The 23804-nt window shown below is 47.6% G+C and overlaps 1 protein-coding gene across 6 annotated transcripts in view; it reads right to left on the bottom strand.

The window, feature by feature from the left end:
* The window catches only part of GALNTL5 (polypeptide N-acetylgalactosaminyltransferase like 5), a 137162-nt gene that overhangs the window by 84848 nt on the left and 28510 nt on the right, over positions 1 to 23804 (bottom strand). Inside the window, exon 3 of one of the 6 annotated variants that reach the window (XM_081244078.1) lies at positions 15941 to 16164. The exons of the other annotated variants lie outside the window; for them this stretch is intronic. Within the exon in view, the coding sequence (XP_081100204.1) occupies positions 16107 to 16164 (58 nt within the window). The 3' untranslated portion in view covers positions 15941 to 16106. Of the gene's footprint in view, positions 1 to 15940; positions 16165 to 23804 lie in introns of those variants that run through there. 6 annotated transcript variants of the gene reach the window in all.

Below are 23804 nucleotides of genomic sequence, written 5' to 3'. Positions count from 1 at the left end.
TTCTCCCAGAGGACCTCAGTGATCCTTAGAGAGGAAAATACCATCTGTGTGCACTGACACCCAAATTCATACCCCCATGTCCTATCTCTCCACTGAGTTCTAAAATTTATCCAACTGTCTAAGCATCTCAAACTTAACAAATCCAATTAAAAGGAAACTTCTAAGCTATAATAGTCTTTGCTTAGCCCATGGCCACCCAGCTAACGGTTACATTCTGACCTCCTCTGGGTCCCTCGGGGCTTCTCCTGGGTGCTTCTGGATCCTCAGAGTGGGTGTGAGTCATAGGGTGGAAAGTATTCCTCCTTCAACCAGAACACCTCTGCCTTTATCTGATTAGCTTCCACTTAAGGCTTCATTTGAGGGAAAAAAATTCCTCTTCTAAGAAGCCATCTGCAGAGCCAGTGAACAATTTCATGATTCCGTTCAGTTTGAAAAATGCCAATATAACCTCTCTGAGCCTCAGCTGTCTGATCTCTAAGCGGGGAGAGTAGTGTTGACCGCCTAGGGTGGCTGTGTAGGTGAAGTATCTGGAGGAGTTTTTAGGCACATTGTAATTAGAAGAAAATCCACAAGAGGGGAACCGGCGAACAATCAGGGAAGAGTCGTGAAATAACATTGAAGGACAGTCTCTCCAGGGAAACTTGGTAAAGGTCTGACATAAAGTTTGGTTGAGCTATTATCATGGGGATGCTTGCTTTCCATTTATTGCAAAACCAATAGTAGCTGCCGATGGTGCTTTCCTACAGCCTGTGAGCTCCAGGAGTGGAGAGGTTATTTCTTATTAATCTTTGCATTCTTGGACTCCAGCATACAGCTGGGAATCCTGCCCTGAATCTGGAAAACAGCAGTGTGATTTAAAGTGGAGGGCATCCACTTCTACACCTGCAGGGAAAGGATGCTAAATAAGCCAAGGTGTAGGACTTCCCTGGTGGCGTGGTGGTTAAGAATCCACCTGCCAATGCAGGGGACATGGGTTCGAGCCCTGGTCTGGGAAGATCCCACATGTTGCGGAGCAACTAAGCCTGTGCGCCACAACTACTGAGCCTGCGTTCTAGAGTTCGTGAGCCACAACTACTGAGCCCAAGTGCCACAGCTACTGAAGGCCGTGTGCCTAGAGCCCGTGCTCTGCAACAAGAGAAGCCACCACAATGAGCAGCCCGTGCACCGCAACGAACAGTAGCCCCTGCTCGCCGCAACCAGAGAAAGCCCGCGTGCGGCAACAAAGAGCCAACGCGGCCAAAAATAAATATAAATAAATAAATTTACTTTTTAAAAAAAGAATCCAAGGTGTAAAACACTGTAAATCAACTCTACTTCAATAGAAAAAATAAATTAAAAAACCGCTGTACACGTCAGAACTATCACTGGGAGGCCTCCGGATGAAAACGAGAGAACTGTGATCACATTTGGAGATAAGATGAAAGTTATTGACCGCACTGGGAAAAGCAGAAGTTTAAGGACATCAGCTGTATGTGCTGACTCAGTGAAAACTCAGTCTTCAATCTATGTGTGATGATGTCATTGGGATTATGGGATGTGCTAAATCCAGACCAATCACAATAAATATGTCTCATGTATGGATCTGGAACATGGAGAATAATGTTTCTAATGATTATACATTGAAATAATAGTTTGCTACATTGCATTAAATAAAATGTTATTAAAACTAAAAAAAAAATTGCTGTACAGCAGGAATTAACACAACCCTGTAAATCAACTCTACTTCAATTTAAAAAAAATTAAAAAGGGCTTCCCTGGTGGCGCAGTGGTTGAGAGTCCACCTGCCAATGCAGGGGACATGGGTTCGTGCCCCAGTCCGGGAAGATCCCACATGCCACGGAGCGGCTGGGCCCGTGAGCCATGGCCGCTGAGCCTGCGTGTCCGGAGCCTGTGCTCCGCAACGGGAGAGGCCACAACAGTGAGAGGCCCGCGTACCACAAAAAAAAAAAAAAAAAAAAAAAAAAATTGAAAAAAGAAGACTCCAAGGTGCAGGGTGGCCCCTTTCCTTCCTGGGCTGGTGAGCCGTTGCACCCCTTCTGAGGAATAGCCAGGGTAAATTAGACTGTGGGCGTTTCTCAGCCCTCCCTTCAAAGCTGATTTAAGGGGGTCTTATGGACAGTCACCACAGAGGAAACGTTGAGAATTCCAGCAAGGTAAGCAGTAGGGAAAAGTGCTGTAGGGAACAGAGGGAGCGGAGAAGCCAGTAGCATTTTTCCTTCTGACACTAGTTGTACTTCCTTCTTCTAGATATCATCTGATTACGGGCTGAATTTTGTCCCCCCCCCCGCCAGTTCATATATTGGAGTCCTAACCCCTAGTTCTTCAGAATGTGACTGTGTTTGGAGATAGGGCCTTGAAAGAGGTGAGAAAGGTAAAATGAGGTCTTGTGGGTGGGCCCTAATCCAATAGGACTGATTTCCTTTATAAGAAGAAGAGATCAGGGACTTCCCTGGTGGTCCAATGGGTAAGACTCTGTGCTCCCAGTGGAGGGGGCCTGGGTTCGAGCCCTGGTCGGGGAACTAGATCGTGCATGCATGCCACGACTAAGAGTTCTCATGCCACAACCAAGTAGCCCGCACACGCAACTAAAGATCCCGCGTGCCACAGTGAGGCTCCCGTGTGCCATAACTAAGACCCAGTGCTGCCAAAATAAATAAATTAATACATAAATAAAATCAACACTAAAAAAAAAAGAAGACGAGATTAGGACACAGACACATACTAAGGGATGGCCAAGTTAAGACCCAGAGAGGAGACAGCCGTCCACAAGCCAAGGAGAGAGGTCTCAGAGAAAACCAGTCCTGACAACACCTTGATCTTAGACTTGCAGCCTCTAGAACCATGAGACAATAATTTCTGTGGTTCAAGCCACCTGGTCTGTACCACTTTGTTACGGTAGTCCTAGAAAACGTATACACATCTCAAATGCAGAAATATATCTTCTCAGAAGCTTCTGCTCAATGGAACGGAGTTCAAGAAGAATACTTTTGTAGAAAGCAAGGAATAAAGTGATGGAACGGGAAGTACGGGGAGTGTGGGAGGGAATGCTCGCTGTCCCTCCTAAGACAAAAGATGTCTCCTCGTCTTTCCTACCAGCTGGGCCTATGGTTCACAGCCTGTTGCAGTTGGCTGTGGCCATGACTATGATCTCTTCAATGGAATGCAGGTGCACCACTCCAGGCCTGGCCCAGAAACCTCCAAGGAGCATCCCCCCATGCTCTGCCTGGGATGATGGAAGCCACACGTTCAAGATGGTGGAGCCTCCATCAGCCTGGTTCCTGCAGGACCATGTGGAACAACTTGAAATATTCACCCTGGGTAGTTAAGTGAGCAAGAAATAGACTCTTATGTGTTGTTCTATTCTATTTTGGATCTTCTCGAACAGGGGTTCAGCCTACCCAAAATATAAGACACATGTTAAAATAAACAAGTATAAACTGAGAGCATGCCAGTGTTTGGCCTTTTCTGTGGGTATAAAGGACATAGAAGACATGGGTGCTGCCCAGGAGTTGCTTAAGGGATGCCAGGGAGACAGACGAATTATGAGAGAAAACAGGGGAAGATACAAGATAAATAAAAATTGCTGAATTGTGTGGCACAGACTGGAGTAGCCACAGCCAGGTGTCAGGGAAAGAACCGCTGTGTCCGGGGCCACAGCTGCCAGACCAATTCATAAGGGGAAAGGGTAATGTGACAAAACAAAACACAAGGCTCTGAACAAAGTTGTGACACCAGGTGGGTAGCCGGCAGGAGGTGAGGGGAGGATAAGGAAGATAGAACTTATGGACGGCAGGGAATGTCGGGGAGAGAGTGAGGTGCTTGTTCAAGAGTGGAGGCCCATTCTGCAGGAGTGACTGGAAAGCCTGGAACCTTCCCTGTGGGTAAAAGGAAATTAGGTGGCTGAAACCGTAGAGGTTTTCTCTCAAATTCGTAGGCACGTTTCACCCTACTCAGTTCTAATTAAACAGTTATAGGAAGAAACAAAGCAGCCCTGAGCTTTATTCTCAGGTTGAGAAGGAAAAGGAAAACACATGATGGGAAAGGCATCACCCTGTTAAGATGGGTAGAACTTCAAATCGAGAGCCAGGAAAACTGTCATCCTTCTGCTTCTGTGTCTCCTGAGGGAAAAAAGCAAAGCTTAAAACAAAGGACGGAGAAGCAGAGACAGGGAATGCAAGTGGAAAGAAAACAGGCAAAAACACTTGGGTATAAAATTTGCCAATTATCATCACAAACCACCCCCAGGGTTTCTGAGGGTTGTAAGCTCTCGGAGGGCAGCACCCCCATCTCGTCCATCTCTGTGTTCCGTGACGTGTGATGGTGCTAGGAGACACAGTCACTCAATAAATTCTCAAATAATGATAATGCTTAGGATAAGACAAAGGAATTGGTAAGCAATGATGTAATGCGAATATCTTTGGGTGGGGAGGGGAAGGAAACAAAAGGAGGGAAGAGGGAAAAAAGGAATTGAAAGTTCACGAAGTGACCTTAGTCTCAGTTCTGCCTGGCTCCCTCCAACCAGTCCAGTTGGGGTCATTTATCCAAAATCTCCATCCTGTCTGATTCTTTGCTCCAATGAGAAAGGCCTACAGACCTTCCCAACACATGACTCGTACCTGTGAGTTCCTCCACATGTTATTGGTCAAATTTACCAGCCTATGCTCTTCCTTGTCTTAAAAATCGTTTAATCCAGTCCACATCCATTCTTGTTCCCAGTCATTCAAACAATTCATTGCCACCACCGTTTTGGTTCCAGCAGCATTAGGAAACTCACAAGCAGGGCTGTAATTTGAGAGACTCCCATTAGAAAGTAATGAAAATTGGCTGGGGTCGGGGGGGGGGGGGGGGGCGGGGTTACTGTGGGCCCAGGGTTGGGGTGTGAGGTTGCGGAGGAGGCTGAGTCTGGTAGTAAATATCAGGCAGAGGCCTTCCCTTGGCTAATATCTGAGGAGGACCACCCTATTTGATAGACCATGAGCTCATGGCTTTTATTCTAAACCAGCATTTTGCTTGACTCAGGTTATAAAACTTGGTACAAGACAAAGGAATCTGTAAGCCATGGCAACACATGAATGTTTGGTGGAGAAGATGCTGTTTTTCATCTTCAGGTACCTCTTGGTTGAAGCAGCTAAAGGCTCTGTGTACTGAGACCTGGGCGAGGCTACACCCAGTGGGCTACACCCACTCTTATCCTAGAGTGGCTCAGGTCTTCAACAGGGAAAAAGACATTGCTCAGAACACTGGTTCAAATCCCGTGAGTGGATTTGGCCACATGAAGCTAGTTCCCCTGGATAAGTAAAACCAAAATGGCTTTTGGTAGACGTTAATCATTGGCCTCTTGGTGAATGATCAGTTTTGTCTCCAATTACTCAAAAAACATAAAACTTTGGTTCTGGGATGCCCAAAACATCTGCCTAACAAAGATGCTCTAAAAATGAGAATTATATAAACTCTAGGGCCTTGGGTCAATTATTCAAAATATTGATTATTTAATTAGAAACAGTCTATTTGGGGCCTTTTGATGTTGGTAGCTTGGGTCACGTGCCAAATAATAAACCTTTAAACAGCATTATTCACAATAGCTAAAACATGGAAGTAACCCAAGGGCCCATCGATGGATAAGGGAATAAGCAAAATGTGACATGCCCATCCAATGGAATATTATTCAGCCTTAAAAAGGAAGGACATTCTGACAGATGATACAACATGGGTGAATCCTGAGGACATTAGGCTAAGTGAAATAAGCCAGTCACAAAGACAAATACTGTATATTTTCACTTATAATATTTAGAGCAGTCAAAATCATAGAGAGGGAAAGCAGAATGCTTGCCAGGGGCTGGGGGAGGAGGAGGGGAATGGGAAATTAATTGTTGAGTTTTACAAGATGACAAGAGTTATAGAGATGGACGTGCTGATGGTGGTACCACACGGTAATTGTATTTTATACCCCTGAACTGTATACTTAAAAGCAGCTAAGAGGGGCTTCCCTGGTGGCGCAGTGGTTGAGAGTCCGCCTGCCGATGCAGGGGACACGGGTTCGTGCCCCTATCCCGGAAGATCCCACATGCCGCGGAGCGGCTGGGCCCGCGAGCCATGGCCGCGGAGCCTGTGTGTCCGGAGCCTGTGCTCCACAACGGGAGAGGCCACAGCAGTGAGAGGCCCGCGTACAGCAAAAAAAAAAAAAAAAAAAAAAAAAAAAAAAAAAAAAAAAAGCAGCTAAGAGGAAAATTTTTATGTGCATTTTACCACAAATAAAATTGAGGAAAAAAAGTACCTTAAGGTGACTGATATCCTTTGACTCCCGCTAGGAAAACATCACCCTCATCCACTGTGCTCCTCATGTGCTTTTTAAAAAGTGGTTTCATTTCCACACCACACTTTCTGCTTCCTGTCGACTTCCTGTAACACTTGTTAACTTTCACTTCTGGTTTGCTTTGACTGCTCTATTTTGGATGTCATTTTCTTTTTAAGAAAACATTAACAACTCTAATCCATAGCCCCTATATTTTTGTCTTAGTAAAAACAAAAGCAAGAAAACACCCTAGCACTTTTTTCCTTTAATTCAAGTAGATGTCCAATACGAGATATGTCAGGCTCTGGTGATTTTCGGATTACTTTACTCCCTCTCTCACTTAAAAATAAAAGGGGGAAGATTTATTAGAAAATGCACAGAGCCATATGCCCCAAAGGACTAGGTCAAACCTATATGGTGCACACAGCTCCATAGGAGCACAGAAGCAATTCATCGCTCCTTTGGAGGCTGAACAGAGAAGAGCTGTAGAATACATTTCCTTCTTCCTCTTTTCTTCCACCCGACTCTTATTTCTGTTTTTCTGTTGGTTCCAGTCAGATACAGGCACCACCTTCTCGCACGGACATTCAAGTCAGCTGCTCCAGGAGGAGGGTGAGACAGAGATGGCTTTCCACAATGACCTAAAATGTTCACTGGTTCCTAGTAATTGAAAGGAAAACTAATACGTGATTTTAAAAATAAAGTTTTCCAATACTATCTTCTAACAGTGAAGTCTTAGGGATCTAGATGCCTTTCATTTTTGTTTTTCTCACTCCCTTCTTACTACCTGTTCATTTTATTGTTTTTCCCTATTTATCCCTTAATGTAAATAGACTCTTTTGTATGTATGATGACTTTCACATACGTATATGTGTATATATATATGGATATATATATGGATAACTGAATCACTTTGCTGTACACTTGAAACATTATGAATCAATTATACTTCAATTTAAAAAAAATCCCAGTTGGGAATCAAAACGCGGAAGAGGGCTACTTGGCATCTTGATCATCATTATTGAAATCTATAGCACAGGAAAAAGGAACCCTCCTACATTGTTGGTGGGAATGTAAACTGGTACAACCATTATGGAGAATAGTATAGAGGTTCCTTAAAAAACTAAAAACAGAGCTACCATATGATCAAGCAGTCCCATTCCTGGGCATATATCCGGAAAACACAAAAACTCTAATTCGAAAAGATATATGCATCCCAATGTTCACTACAGCACTATTTACAATAGCCAAGACATGGAAGCAACCTAAATGTGTCCATCGACAGATGAGGGATAAAGAAGATGTTGTATACACACACACACACACACACACACACACACACACACACATACTGGAATATTACTCAGCAATAAAAAAGAATGAAAAAATGCCATTTGCAGCAACATGGTTGGACCTACAGATTATCATACTAAGTGAAGTAAGTCAGACAGAGAAAGACAAACATCATATGATATCGCTTACAGGTGGAATCTAAAAAAATGATACAAATGAACTTATTTACAAAACAGAAACAGACTCATAGACATAGAAAACAAACTTAACGGTTACCAAAGGGGAAAAGGAGGGGGAGGGATAAATTAGAAGTTTGGGGTTAAAATACACACACTGCTATATATAAAATAGATAACCAACAAGGACCTACTGTATAGCACAGGGAACTATATTCAATATCTTGTAATAACCTATAATGGAAAAGAATCTGAAAGGAATATATATATATATATATATATATATATATATAACGAAATCACTTTGCTGTACACCTGAAACTAACACGACATTGTAAGTCAACTATATTTCAATAAAAATTTTTTTAAAGGTAAAAAAAAATAGTACAATCCTTTTGTGAACGATTTGGCAACACGGAGAAAAGCTGAAGTAAACCAAACACAATGATCCAGAAGTGCACCCAAGAGAGGTTCACATGTATATAGGAGGCAAGTATAAGAATCTTTGGTACAGAACTGTTTGCTGTGAGGAAAACTCCAAACAATCTGAATACTTCAGAATAAGAGAATTGGTAAATATATGGTGGTATTCATACAAGCAATAGAATACAGAAGAGAATGAATGACTTGGAGCCACAAAGATAAACTTCAACAGCAAAATATTAAAGGAGAAAAGCAGATTGCAAAAGAAAACAACCAGCATCATAACGTCCTCATAAAGCTAAAAAAAAGTAAAATAATAGTTTGTATTGTATTTTTTTAAGTTAATTTCAGTTTTTAATTGAGCTAATTGTGGATTTACAATGTTGGGGTAGTTTCAGGGATACAGCAAAGTGATCCAGTTATACATACATATATATCTATTCTTTTTCAGATTCTTTTCCCTTATAGGTTATTACAAAATATTGAGTATAGTGCCCTGTGCTATACAGTAGGCCCTTGTTGGTTGTTTGTATTGTACTGATACACATATAATGCAGAGAAGTATAAAAATATGCATAGGAGTAATAAGTACAAATTCAGAATAATGGTTACCTTATTTTGTGTGTATGTAGAGACGGATGTACAGAGGGGCCCTCAACTGTATCTACCTTATTTCTTAAAAGATCTAAAGTAAATATGGGGCAAAATGGTAAGATTTGATAAAGCTAGTGTGTGGGTGCATGGGTATTTTTATATTATTCTCTATACACTTTTTATAAGTTTGTAATATTTTGTAATAAAACCAGTGAAAGGTCCTATTCAACTCATAGGATTCACAGAAATCGATTCCTTATAATCCGTAAGATTCTTCGTCACATCTATGAAAAACAATTGCTGTGTTTTATTTCATTGATGGCCCACAAGAGGGAGACCTAGAACGATTCAGGGACCAGATGTATAAATGTATATAAACACAACCAGCATCTTGGGGAGCATGGCTGGAACCCCGCGGAAACCAGGGATTGTCGAGGCTTTGTCTGGCCTCTAAGGCAGGACAGACACATTCAGAAATCTGCAGAGCAACCACTCATGGTAAAGCAGACACATTGCAGGATGCGGTCCTAAAGCGAACGGCGTTTTTAAAAAACACAATTTAATGAGATGTTTGCAGAGCGCAGAGCACGCGACAGCAAGAGGAAACTGGATTAACAGTGCAGGCAAACGTGGGGGCCCATGGTGTCCTCTGGAGCCTGTGGCCAGGTGCTCGGGGTCTGCTCCCCGGAACAGCACAGAAAACCGGAAACTCCTGCCGCTTACCCAGGGAACACGGGAGAACTGCTCATCTACCTGTTTCTACCACGGCAGCTAGAAACAATACAGCTAGTGATAAGCATGGCTGTCCTATAGCTGTCATTTAAATTTACCATTATGAGGACCCCCTTAAAGATTTAAACTATGTATGATGACTTGCAGGCTCTTCCATTAATATTTCTGCTACTTACTTTATTCATTTGTAATCAGGTGCCCGAGGGTTTTAGTAAACATTGTGGAGGATACATACATTAAGAATAGTCTTGGGTTTCCCTGGTGGCGCAGTGGTTGAGAGTCCGCCTGCCGATGCAGGGGACACGGGTTCGTGCCCCGGTCCGGGAAGATCCCACATGCCGCGGAGCAGCTGGGCCCGTGAGCCATGGCCGCTGAGACTGCGCGTCCGGAGCCTGTGCTCCGCAACGGGAGAGACCACAACAGTGAGAGGCCCACATACCGCAAAAAAAAAAAAAAGTCTCTTCATTGGGATCTTGGTAAACCATTACTTCTAGCCATTACTAGTTAGTGCCTCTTCACCTCTGGGAGGGCAGGGACCCCCTAGTTACCTCAAGAGCAATCTTATCTCCAGCAGCAAACGTTGTGCCTGCTATATCATTGGCACTCAAAACATGTTTGCTAAATTAATTTATAGCCAAGTGTCCGTCGATAGATGATGGATAAGCAAAATGCGGTCGATGCGTAAATGGAATATTTTTCAGCCTCCGAAAGGAAGGTGTTCCTGGTACCTGCTACAACATGGATGAAACTGAGGGCATGAAATAAGCAAGGCACAAAAAGACAAATACTGTGTAATTCCACTTCTATGAGATACTAGAGTCATCAAATTCATAGAGACAGGAAGTAGAATGGAGGGTATCAAGGCCTGGGCGGGAAGTGGAGGGGGAATGGGGAGTCAGTGTTTAATGGGGACAATTTCAGTTTAGGGAGATGAAAAAGTTCTGAAGATGGTGGTGGTGATGGTTGCACAGCCTTGTGAATATACTGAAAGCTACTGAACTGCACACTTAAAAAATGGTTAAAATGGTAAATTTCATGTTATATATATTTTACCACAACTTAAAAAAAATAAGGACAGAAAATTCATGCAATAGAAGGGACACTGGAGAGGGTAAAATTCCCTCTGTTTAGGGTGGAAAGGCTCTGGATGGTTCTAAACTAGATCAGTGGGTCATCGTGGCCCGCATGGTGGGATCCACAAAGCAGTGTGATTTGGGGTGTATGGCCTCCTTCCAGAGGGAGGAGGGAACGGTCTGGAGCTCTCACTCCACCCCTCCCCCCAAACTCAGGAACTTGAGTCTGGCTCAGGGTGAAGCACACAGGTCCTGCTTCCCCCAAACACAGCCCCCAGGAGTCATCGTTCAGCTGAACACCAAGAGGAGAGGAGACCAACAGAAACCAAGGGAGAGATGCGAGAAAACACCTTGTGAGTTGAAGTGTCACAGGTGAGCGGGGTCACAGAAACCGCCAAGCAGCCCGAAGGGTAGAGAGGGAAGGACAGAAAGGCCTTTGTGCCGAAGCCGCGTGTTGTTAACTTTCTTCCCGCCGCCCACACCTGCCCCGGCAAGGTTCCCAGGGGCACAGAATCACTGGTCACACCTGAGGAAGAATGGGCAAAAGGGAGGAGACAAGAAAAAGAAACAAAGAACATCTGCAGGAAGAGCGAAAACCTAGCACATCTTCATTTTCAGAGACAGAAGCTGGATTCTGCAACCCGTGCTTCTGTGACTTGGATGTTGCCCCTGAGCCAGGTCCTAGCTTCTAGGATGCAGAACAAAGCGCCTCCTCAAAGGGAAGTTTATCACAGGGAGAAATCACAATCCTCCAGAATTCTCAGAAAAAGGCTGCCACCTGCCCAATCCACTGGTAAAGGGTTTTTATTACACAATCATGTAATAACTATGACCCATGTGTCAGGCTGTTGCCCTGTGAGGTAAGAGAAAATACGCGTAAATATTGGTCTCTGCCCTGGGTTCCTGGCACAAAGCTCCTAAAACCCTTGGAATTCCCTGGGTGATAGCAGTGATTAGAAGTTGGGAATATTCAGCCCCTGCTCCCCTGAGAGCATCCTCCTGAGAGGGCAGACAGGCTGGAAATGGAGTTAATGATCCATCATGCCTCTGGGATGAAGCCTCCATAAAAATCTCCAAAGTGTGGCATCTGAAGAGCTTCCAGGTTGGTGAACACGTGGAGGTTCGCAGAGGGCTCAGCAGCGCTGCATCCCTTCCCATAAACCTTGCCCTTTGCGTCTCTTCCATTTGGCTGTTCCTGAGCTGTGTCCTTTCACCATAACTCGGTAACCTAGTAAGCAGAATGTTTCTCTGAGTTCTGTGAGCTGCTCTAGCAAGTTAATTGCACCCGAGGTGGAGGGGTCATAGGAATCGCTGATGGGCCAGAAACACAGGCGAGAACCTGGATTGTTGTCTGAGGTAGGGACGGTCCTGTGGGACCGGGCCCTGAAGCTGTGGGATCTGACGCTATCTCCGGGTGGCTAGTATCAGAACTGAGCTAAACTGTAGGACACCCAGCTGGTGTGACAGAGAATTGCACGCTGGAAAAACCCTTATGCATCTGGGGTCAGAAGCACTGTGACTGTGGTAGGACAGAGGAGACAGACTGAGGTTTTCTAAAACACGCCCAGAAGGAGAGGGGGACCTGTCTGGCTGCCTTTGGAAGTATGGGCTCCATACTGGGGGGGTTCCAGGTCTCCACCCGAGACATAAGCAACCAGAAACCAGGAACAGCCACTGCCGTGACCGCCCCCCAGTCTTGACACCTCCTTGGAGATTTAGGTCAAATGATACTTCTTGGTAATGTCTTCCCAACTTGCAGAGTTTGCTTTCCGGCCTCTGTTGCTGCCGGCATGTTTTTTGTAGTTGCTACACCAGCAGCTACCTTCCCGGGCTGCTGTTTGCGTTTTCCTGTCAGTCCACCCCCCACCCCCCGCGATGGACCACGGCTTCCCCGGGGAAAGCTCTGGTGATCCTTCACCTCAGGGACCATGGAGCTGAGAGCCTGGCTGCTCAGTGAATCTTGCCGAATGAATGAATGAGAACCGAAGGAGTTAGACTCTTTGATCAGGAACCCGAGAAAAGATCATTGTGTTATGAGCATCACATTTGCATGATACTCCTGGTAGCCATGAAAACTGGAAATAGGCGAGGTGGTCCAGTTCTTCCTGTCTATCCCCGTATTTGTTCCTTAGGCAAAAGCAGTGCTTCGGGCCTTGAATTTCAGCGGGATTTGCTCCTTTGACTCCTCTCGTGTGACACACGCTTCCCCAGTTCCCCGGCCAGTCTGAGGAAGGACGCTGCAGGATGTGAGGGTGATTACAACAAGCACAGCAACCAGATCTTTGGGTCCAAGCCTCATCCAGAAGAATCCCAGGCATCTCGGTGTCCAAACGCCTCCCTGCATCTGATGGGCCCGGGTGGCACAAACATTCTCCCTTCAGCCCTTGAAGAGACCTGTTCAGAGGTGCAGGCTCATGTGGGTGTGGCATCACCGTCTGCATTTCCCTACACCGACCCCCTCGTGGTGCTGTAGCTCAGAAGTGCACAGCCTCCATTCAAGGGGCAAAAGCACCCAAGGACCTCTAGCACAGAATCAAATTATCTTCATTGTAACAGCACTTTGAATAAACAGACATAAAGGGCTCTAAGTTTACAGAAGTTTGAACTCCTGTACTTTCTCCATTAGAGAAACAACTTACAAACTAAACCTCAAAACAATATAAAGCCACATTAATTTGATGTGAGGGACGATACTCTTTGGCTAAAACCAGACCTCTAATGTTTGTTTTAATAGCAAAAAAAAAAAAAAAGGCAGCCTTAGGTATGGTTTAATGTTTAACCTGCTTTAGTATTTCTGGCTCTAATACTAATGTGGAGATGCTTTTTTTGTATCAGTATATTGCACAAAATGTCATTATTAACTTAAAGCCTTTGAGAGCTGGTTCAGAATTGTCAGACCTCGTATTTAACCAAATTCTGCCAGGCAGAATTTAAATGGGATGTTATTACAAACCGAAAAACGGTTGCTCATATAACAATAGAGTTAGCATGAGGCTATATTGAATTGTACCTTCAAGAGGTACCTAATTTAATATTGTAGGAATTAGGAACAGGAACTCATCACTAAAACTGGTTTCTAATGCCCACAGAAAGAAAAAGAAAGACAGTCGTATAGTGGGCACAGGTTGTTGAAGGAAAGCGGTGAAGGCTGGAAATGAAGTATTCGTGTAAGTTCAAGAACGGTCTGACCATAACTCGAAGTTTCTTACTGCTGCGTTCACTTTGTCTTCAGGTTAAAGTATCCAAACTGAGAGGAAACCTCGTTTTGTTCAGAGACACAGCTCATCACTGGGCTTCACTTGCTGCAAAGCTTTATTTAGCTGTTAAGGCCCTGCTGCTCTTTTCTCAGGAGCCCTTCCCTCCACCGTGTGCATCAAAGTTTCAGTGGATTCATCCGTCAAGAAAATGACCCTTTTTGTATGAAAATGGCTTTCGACTGCAAATTATCACGGCAAGAGTTTTAGCATGCCAATTATAAAATAATTTAAGATGCCGACAATATGATTTACCCCAAGTCCTGTGTGTTGGGGGACAATTTCAGGGGCAGGACACAGGCTTATAATCAAATCTTATCCAATGTCCCCCCGTGGAGAACAGCACCCCAATGCCCTCCTTGTGGTGTGCTATAGACTGTGCTATAGACAGTGGGGTCTGGCTGCTCGCCGCTCAAAAGCCAATGAACAGACAAGGTTGGTGGTAAGGGATGTTTGCTTTATTTTGGATGCTGGCACCCGGGGACGGGGAGGGCGGCCGCCTGTCCAAAGGCCGACTCCCCCCGACTGACAATCAGGGGGCAAGAGCTTTTATTGGCAGAAGGAGGGGGCTACGTGCAGAAATAGCACAGGCCATTCTGACAGGCATCTTGCAATTGGTCCTGCGGTGGTCTGATCAGCGTCATCTTGATTGTTTTAAGTACAGTTAATCTTCAGTTCCAGGGTCAGTTTGTTCCCATTTCATTGAGGCCAGTTCTCGGAACTGTGGCAGCTTATGTCATGGCTACAGTCTGGTCATCACGTTAATTTCTTCCACCTGGTGGGGGTTGCAGTATCTACAAGACAGCTCACAGGACAGGGCTCAGAATATTATCTACAGCCCTTGAGGAGGAACTGAAGGTCCTTGACTTTGCTTCCTCACAAAACTATTCTTGTTTTGTCCTGTTTGTTTTCCTTTGCTTCTGTATCTTCTCACTTCTCTGATTAAACTTGTTCCTCGGCTCAAGGTTTTCCACAGACAAAAAGCAGGTGGACAACATGAGCAGGGGAGGACCATGGGGTCCTACTCTGCTTCATTTGTGTCCCCCCCAAATTCACATGCTGAAACTGAGTCTTGCGGTATTAAATTAGACACTTTTGGACGTCGATTCCAATATTGCCTGGTACTAACTTTATCCCCACTGTGATGATATTGGACAGGGGGTGCTTTGGGAGGCGACTAGGTCATGAGGGTGGAGCCTCAGGCATGGGATCGGTGCCCTTGTAAAGAGACCCCAGAGAGCTCCCCCTCCCTCTCTGCCACGTGGGGACAACGCGAGAAGACAGCCGTCTGTGAACCAGGAAGTGGGCTCTCACCAGACACCAAATCTGCCGGCACCTCCATCTGGGGCACCACAGCCTCCAGAGCTGCGAGAAATAGACATCTGTCCTTTACAAGCCCCCCAGTGTGTATCTGCCCAGAGCAGCCGAGGGCAGTCTTTTCCTGTCCCTGCTCCTCGAGTGGCCCTGGCTGAGCTGGATCAGGCGTCCCCGTCACCACCTCCCTTGCCCAGACCTGCAGGACGTGGGAGAATTAACGTCCCGATGGAGGGAGACATGTCTGTGAGGCACAGGGACAGGCCGAACAGCGCAGAGCATCCTCCAGAGCCTCCCAGCACAGGTAAGGCAATGTGAGCCTTCCCAGGGTCCCGTGCAGAAGGACTGCCCGTCCAACAAGAGAGGGTTGCCTTCCCAGTGGCTCAGAGCCAACAAGAAGCTCCCAGAACACTAGACTTATATAAGTCCCCTCCCACTGCCCCAGTTAACAGTATTTCAAGGATCTTTGCTGTGTACAAACCATCCAACTCTCAGAGGCTTGAAACAACAGCCGTCCAATTAGCTGGTGTGATTCTGCAGGTTGACTAGACTCGGCTGGGTGTCCACTTCCACGCGGCCTCCATCAAGGCAGCGGCCGGTGGGCCTTCTGGAGGGCGGGTGGAGCCAGGATTCTGGGTGGCTCTTCTCTAGGCCTCTCCATGTGGCTTCTTCACATGGGTTTGCTTATGGGCAGCAGACTTCTCCCACAATGGCCCAGAGCTCCTGGGAGCACAAGCGAGGAGGCCCGGGTCTTCTATGGCCCAGCGCTGGAACACACAACATCACTGCTACAAAGTCACAGGAGCAGCCCAGGTGTGGCACGGGCAGGGTGACACGAGGTGTGGAAAACAGGGGGTGGGCGGAGACTGGAGTGCGGAGAAGGGGAGTCCCTGGAGCTCACAGCTCAGCTGGTGACAGCTGGTATCCTTGCCAAGATTCAAGATCCAAACTCAGGTCAGCCTAACTTCAAACCCACGTTCTCAATGACTGCCAGGCTGGTCGTAACCCAGGACCTAAGAAGAGAGGGGCGGAGGCTAAATCAGTGTCCAGAGAGCTCAGGCCATCCTGCACTAAGGCTCACAGCCGATGCTGGGTCAACTTTTAAAAGAGATTTTAGTTGTGCTCAGAGAAACAGGAAGGAGAGGGAGGCCCCCTGCCTGGGACAGATGGTGAAATGTAACAGATGAAAACACAGAGCTGCTGAAGTCTTATTTGGCTTCTATTCTTTCAGGGACCATGGTCTTCAAACCATGAAAGGCAGAACACACGCCAGCCTGACGGAGGCTGCACGACACATCAGACTTCGAGTCAGAAGACCCGGGATTTGCCAAGCTCTACCCCGACCAGCTGCTCTAATGGGACCAAGCCACACCCACCCTCTGCGACTGTGGCCTGGACCCTAAGAAGAGATGAGAAAAACAAGCACACAGGGTGTTCTGGAGGCTAAAGGAGACGATGTGAGGATTAACGAGATATCCTGGATCTAGCACAGAGCTCAGCTCGACCAGCGTTAACTGGATCCACCTGAGGAGATCTTATCCTGTGACATGTTTTCATACTGCAAGCTTCATGATCAGATAAAACAAGGGAAAATGTGCTCCCAGCTTACAATTAAGAGCTGGCAGGGTGTCCGAAATTTTAAGCTGGGAGCAAATTCTCACTGGTTATATTAGGACAATTAATGGATTATGGGACCCCTGTTTCTGTTAACCATTCCCTTCTGTTAACGTCTGGCTCCTTCAAGGCTAAGCTCATTCTCATCTCAAATTGCATTTCACACTTTCAGAGGGACATTCTCTTTCCGCTGGCCCTTCTTCCAAGTGAGCCTGGGGGCTTCCTGGCCGTCCTGCCGGGCGGGCACAGGACACTAGCTTTCTCCCACAGTTCTGTGAGGCTGCTTACAAGTCTGCTCAGCCCTGTGCAGCTGTTCTCTGCTTGGTTTCTGGGCCTCTAGCCGGGCAGTCAGGATTTACAAACGCCCTGAAGCCAGGAAGGCAGAACGGAATGTCAGGCTCACTTCCCTACAGACCCCCTTCTCTGGGTTCTCGGCCCCTCAAGTCCTGGCAATTGGCTTTCTTTCCTTTGCCTTTTTTTTTTTTTTTTTTTTTTGCGGTATGCGGGCCTCTCACTGTTGTGGCCTCTCCCGTTGCGGAGCACAGGCTCCGGATGCGCAGGCTCAGCGGCCATGGCTCACGGGCCCAGCTGCTCCGCGGCATGTGGGATCTTCCCGGACCGGGGCACAAACCCGTGTCCCCTGCATCGGCAGGCGGACTCCCAACCACTGCGCCACCAGGGAAGCCCTTTCCTTTGCCTTTTATTTCCTACCATTTAGGGGGAAATAAAATCAAGGAAGCCCTATTTTTCTTGCACTCACACAATTCCACTGGATTCCCGCCGGCTGCCCTGGCCTCCGGGTTCCTTCGGCCCTCAGCTCCTCCTCACGTCAGCCACGCCCTCACACGGCCGAACGCTCGACTTGTCATAACCACTCTACCGCTTCTCAAACGTCCATCTCAGACACACACCGAGCATCACCTTTTTTTTTTTTTTTTTTTGCCTTGCGGGATCTGGGATTTTAGTTCCCCGACCAGGGATTGAACCCGGGCCCTCGGCAGTGAACGTACCGAGTCCTAACCACTGGACCGCCAGGGAAGTCCCCTGGCCACCACCTTCTATCACAGCCCACTCACCTGTACTCCTGTGTCAACAACTGTCCCCCCAGAGGAGTCCTCTAGTCCGCAGCCCTCCTCTCTCCCCTTCCTGGCACCCCCATCCTCCTACTTCCCTGCTTCGAGGGGCCTAGATTTCACCATAGCTGCTCCTTTGGGAACCCCCAACCCCCTTGCTCATTCCTCCTTCTGCTGAAGCCCAACTAGGATCAAACCCAGCCACCCCTCACCTACATCCGCTGCCTGACAGCACCGGAGGGGCTGCTGAGCTCACTCCATCCACGTCGATTGCCAGTGGGCACCGGACCAGCCTGACCCCCACTGTTGGACGCTGCTGGTGTGTCCACTTCCCACCCTCTAAGTCACACTTCACAGCTGTGCCTCCTAACATCTGCCCTATCCTCCCCCCACTTCCCCACTCTCACCAAAATCGATAGATGAAATACAGGCCATCAGATGGGAACTTGTCATCTTCCCAACACCAGTCCCACGAGGTCCCTGCCCCTGCACCAGAAACATCCCAGAGGCCCCTCCTGTCACAATGATCGGCCCATCCTGCTCCCCTCTGAAGCCACCCTCCCCAAGTGTACAGGATGCTGGGCCCTCAGGAGTTCATGGACCCCCCTCCTGACGGCACCCCTTCCCCCTGCATTGCCAACTGCCCCCTCAGGTGAACCCGGCCGCGCCCCCCATCTTCACGCAAACATCTGCACGCAAACATCTGCACGCAACCTCTCACATCCTTTCAGCCTCCCCTGACGCCATCTCTGCACCCCACTTCCAAGTCTCAGAAAAAAAGACGTCTCTGCTTGCTGCTTTTTGGTTTGTTTTGTTTGGCCATGCTGTGCAGCTTCTGGGATGAGGATCTTAGTTCCCCAACCAGGGATTGAACCCGGGCCCACGGCAGTGAAAGCGCCGAGTCCTAACCACTGGACTGCTAGGGAATTCCCATCTTCTTGCTGTTTTTATTTGTTCTCCGTCCCCACGCTGCCTTCAACCCGATCTAATTGTGCTTCTGCCCTACCATTTCACCGAAAAGAGTCTTTTTAAAGTTGCCCATTATTTCCAAGTTTCCAAAGCCAAACGGCCAACCGTCTCCGAGCAGCGTGTGGCGGGGCTGATCGCTCCGCTCCTTCCCTGGGGCAGAGCCTCCCCTGACGTGTGGGACAGCCCTGGCCGCGCTGTACCCCTCCCCGCCCTCCTCACCAGGCAGCCCCTTCTCCTCCCCGTCCTCGCAGCGTCAGGACCCAGAGTTCTGTACCCATCAGGTTTCTCCTCTGTCTGCACCCTTTCCCTGGGTAACTGTCCTGGGATGAAAAGCGTCCCCGCAAAAATTCCCATCCTCCCGGAACCTGTGAATGTGGCCTGATTTGGAAATAGGGTCTTTGGAGATGTCCTCAAGTTCAGATGAAGTCACGCTGGAGGAGGGTGGCCCTAACCCAACGAATAGTGTCGCTATAAGGAGAGGGAGATTTGGACACAGACACAAGGGAGGATGCCCAGTAATGAGAGGTCAGGAGTTGGGAGTGATGCAGCTGCCAGCCAAGGAACACCCATGATGCAAACAACTGACCAGGAGCTAGAAGGGCCAGGAAGGACCCTCCCTTGCAGCTTTCAGAGGGAGCACGGCTGTGCTGACACCTTGATTTCAGATTTCTGGCTTCCAGAACTGTAAGTGAATACATTTCTGTTGTTTTGAGCCATGCAGTTTGTGGTACTTGGTTACGGCAGCCACAGGAGACCAATTCAGCAGTCCTAGCCAGTCCCATGACTCCATCCACCATCTCTGCCCGGCTGATTCGGAAACATCTAACTCCAGTCCAAACCTGGTATCAGGGTCCCACACAGGACTATTACCTGACCATCTGCTTGAGTCGCCTCTTGGATGTCAAAAGGCACCTCAAACTTAACATGGTTAAAAGAGAATTACTGGGCTTCCCTGGTGGCGCAGTGGTTGAGAGTCCACCTGCCGATGCAGGGGACACGGGTTCGTGCCCCGGTCCGGGAGGATCCTACGTGCCGCAGAGCGGCTGGGCCCATGAGCCATGGCCGCTGAGCCTGCGCGTCCGGAGCCTGTGCTCCGCAACGGGAGAGGCCACAGCAGTGAGAGGCCCACGTACCGCCGAAAAAACAAAACAAAACAAAAAAACAAAGAGAATTACTGAATACCCCTAAATCTGCTCCCCAAGAGTCCCCCTATTTCGTAAATGAAACCCACACAACTTCTCAGCCCAAACTCGCTGTTTCTTCATATCTTTAGCTCTACCATCTTTAATGCTAAAACCTTAATCCAGGCCACCATTATCCCCCAGGGTGAACCATTACCACTCAAGTGAACCATCATTCCTCCCGTGGACCATCCTGATTCCCCTGGACCGTCATCCCTCCCCTGGACCATCATTCCTCCCCTGGACCACTTCCTGTGTCCCAGCTTCTGCTCTTACCCTGCACGTACAGGGCATCCCCATACAGCTGTGGGGGTGATCGTTCTGCAGAGAAAGTCAGATCTGGCCTCTCTCAACACCCTTGCAGAGAAAGGCAAACCCTTTACGAAGGACCACAGGCCCCATGCTGCCACCTCCTGCCCTCCCCACCATCCTACTGGTCTTTTCTCTGTCTGCTGACTAGCCTAAGCTGGTTCCACCCTCGGGGTCCGGGGATTTGTCCCTGTTCTGCTCCCCCAGGTCATTGCTGGCTTCTTCCTCCTCACTGCTCAGGTGTCTTCACGCTGCCTGACCACGGCAGCTGAAGCTGCCCCTTGGTGCCACGTTGCTATGGGGTCTTCACAGCCCCTGGGCACGTCTGAAATGATCTTCTTTACTTGTTTACTTACTTCCGCCATTCTCCCTCTGCTGGAATGATGCTTCTTAAGGACAGAGACTCAGCTTTGTTTCTGTGGCACCTCCACCCACTAGACCAGGGCCTGGGGTCTGTTGGATAGAAGGTTCCCCACATTTATTTGTTCACTGATGGACAAAGTCCATCAGTGAACAGATACGATGGAACCAGACTTATCTTTGAATATATAGTTCCATTTGAAGAACAGAAGGAAAAAAAACTCTGCTTGTACAGTGCTTTCCCTGGACTTTGACCTCAAGAAGAAGTGCTTCTTCTGAGAGCCTCCAAAACCAACAAGATAAAACCCAGGGCTGTACACAGTCAAAGGCATGACTGCCACGTCTGGTGGCCAGCGCGTGCAGCCCACACCTTGCCCACAGCACCAGGGACGGGTGTAGAATCTCTCAACAAGGGAGCTCCTCCATGAATTAAACTCTCTCTCCTGGGTCACTACCTAGAATTTACAGGGTTCTCAATGTGTACATAGTACTTTGTTCTATTTTATTGACGGCTGCAAGGTCTACAGCAAACATACACACTTAGATACAAATGTTGAATCAAGAAACCTTGGATTTATTCCCAGGTTGGCTTCTGACTTTTGTGATTTTTTTTTTAAAGGTCACTTGATTTCTCAATGCACCTAGAGTAAAGCTTGCCCTTGCTTTACTCTACAGGGAGGTTACAAAACCTAATGAGGCTGTTCGTGAAATGTCTTAGATATTTACAATCACAGGATGTACTTTTAGTCTACCCTATAGTATCACCAAAGACGTCAGTATCACTAAAACCACTTTATACAAGAGGAAACTATGGCAACCATAATCTGATCTCAGGCTGGAGTGGCCGTGGGCACCCCCTCAGCAGGTAGGTAGTGCAGGGCTTTCTTTTGTACTGATCAGGAAGGCTGATGGCAGTAAATAGGACCTCAGGAGTCCCTTACTCTGGCAATGCATCTTCAGCTGTCCACACCCAAATTGGGGGATATAGTCTTGATGCATCCCTCTTCCTGAACAAGTTCTGCTTGTTTATTTTTCTGTACGAGTCTCCCTTTGTCCCTTCCTTTTCATTCCACATGGCTATTCTCTTCTCTTTGCTGCATTCCTGGACGTCTGAGGTCTCTGAAACAGGATATACAGAAGTAATAGGTCCCCTGCCTGCAACCTATTGCTTCTATATATCCTGCCCATTACCACCAAATTAATATTCCCAAAATACTGCTTAGGGTGCTCCTCCCCTGCTCTAAAACTTTCTATGTCTCCCCATCACTTAAAGAATAAACTCCAGACTCTTTATGGATGACCACAATCTGGACATGAGATTGCCTTTCCTACTTTATCCTATTTCTCCAACTTGGACAGCTTTCTACCTTTACGCACCTGCTCTGCCTATGTTTATCTCTCTCCTCTCTTCTCAATGGCCCTCCTTAACTCCACCCAGATGGTATTGGTCCAACTTGTACTTCAAGATCCAGCCAATAACAACCACTTCTCGCCTCTCAAGCACCTGCAACTCTAAGAGTCAAGCAGGCACCACCTCCTGTTATGAGTGTGTGTGTGTTTCCCCCCCAGAAAGATTATAGCTCTTTAAAAAGAGACATGGCACATCATACAGTATTTCATCAATTCTCAGGCACATCTCTTTTGGCATTTTAACAACTGTGAAATCAGGATACATCTGACAGTCGATACGTGTCATAGTTTAACTGCCAGGGCATTTCTTTCTCAACAGTAAATAAAACAATGGTCTGCCATACAACCCATTGTGTCTTGGGTTCAATGCTTCTTTTGATTCCCTGCAGCTCCTAGCATGGGTCTTGCACACAGAAGGCGATTTTTACAAGCCTTACTGGTTGCTTGATGAGTGGATGTACCTTCAGGTGACCAGCGCAGGCACAGGCTCCGGACACATGAGAGCCACACCGGCCTCTACAAAGCGCCAGTGCTTCAAACCAGACACACAAATGACAGCCAAAGGGAGCAGGGATTTGGGGCTGTGGCTCAGCCTCGCATGTACATCACAGTCCCCAGACCAGGCGTCTGCCATGGAGGGAGTCACAGAAGGATGGGGACACCCCAGTGGGTCGTGTCAACCAGGTAGGACAACAGATTGGATGCAGCTGAGATGCTGCCCGAGGAGTCCCCCTGGGAGATGGGCCAAAGTCATCCAGATTCACATCGGTCCAGGAAGAGGCTGGAGGAGTGTGTTAGCAAGACACAGCATGTGGCTGCTGAATGCTGAGCCCCACGCTTCAGGGTTGGTTGACAAAGCCCCAGTCTGGCCAGTCTAATACACAAGTGGCCATTAAATGGATTGCTATTGTCATAAAAGGGGACTCAGTGATCGAAGGTTTAGGAGAGAAACAGGCCTAAGGGGGAAACATCCTCTGCTGGGGGATGTGTGTTGGACCATCATCTGTACGGAGGGAGGATGCTCCGTGCCCCACCAGGTATCCCTGAGCTACCTGACGGAGTGCACCTGTCCTACTTAATGAGGTCTTTAGTAGGCGCTGCCAGGGGTAAAAGTTACTTGAGCAATTCTTTGAACAGTAACAGCTATTATTCATAGTACTTTATAATTTACAGATATGTTCACGTCCACTGTTTTCTTTTGAAATTTAAAAGAACACTTTACGGTAAGATGTTGTTATCTCCATTTTACAGATTAAGAAACTGAGGCTCAGAGACGGAGCACAGGAGAAAGGCAGTCCGGTTTACGAACCCCTCCCAGTTCTGGGCACGTTGGGAACCTCACTTAGTTGTCACAGCAAGTGATTGTGGTGCTTCTTATCTCCACGGTTTAGAAGAGGATGCTAAGGTCCACATGCCTGGCCTGCATGACGGAAACAGGCCCTGTACCCTGGTATCCAGACTCCTTCAGATTCCTTGCTTTTTCCCATGAACATACTAGGCTCCATACATTGTTCTGGGGACACAGAGGCCCAAAAAAGCACTGAGACGTGCTCTCCGGCTGGTGGACGTGGTCTTCAGACCCTAGGCCCTCTGTGGCCTCCTGGCTACGTTTGGGTCCAGAGTCACCCTGACCACCTGCACGCACCACACGGCCCCTCCCTTTCTGGGGCCTTGCTGCCTCCCTGGCCCTGCTGCTCAGGGAAATACCCTTTCCAACCCGGAGGGAAGCCCTATGTG

This window comes from Mesoplodon bidens (assembly GCF_964165515.1).
Source record: "Mesoplodon bidens genome assembly, chromosome: 9".
In the NCBI taxonomy this organism is placed as follows: Eukaryota; Metazoa; Chordata; class Mammalia; order Artiodactyla; family Ziphiidae; genus Mesoplodon; species Mesoplodon bidens.
The sequence above is the reverse complement of the archived record's forward strand: the minus strand, read 5'-3'. Positions and strand labels throughout refer to the sequence as shown.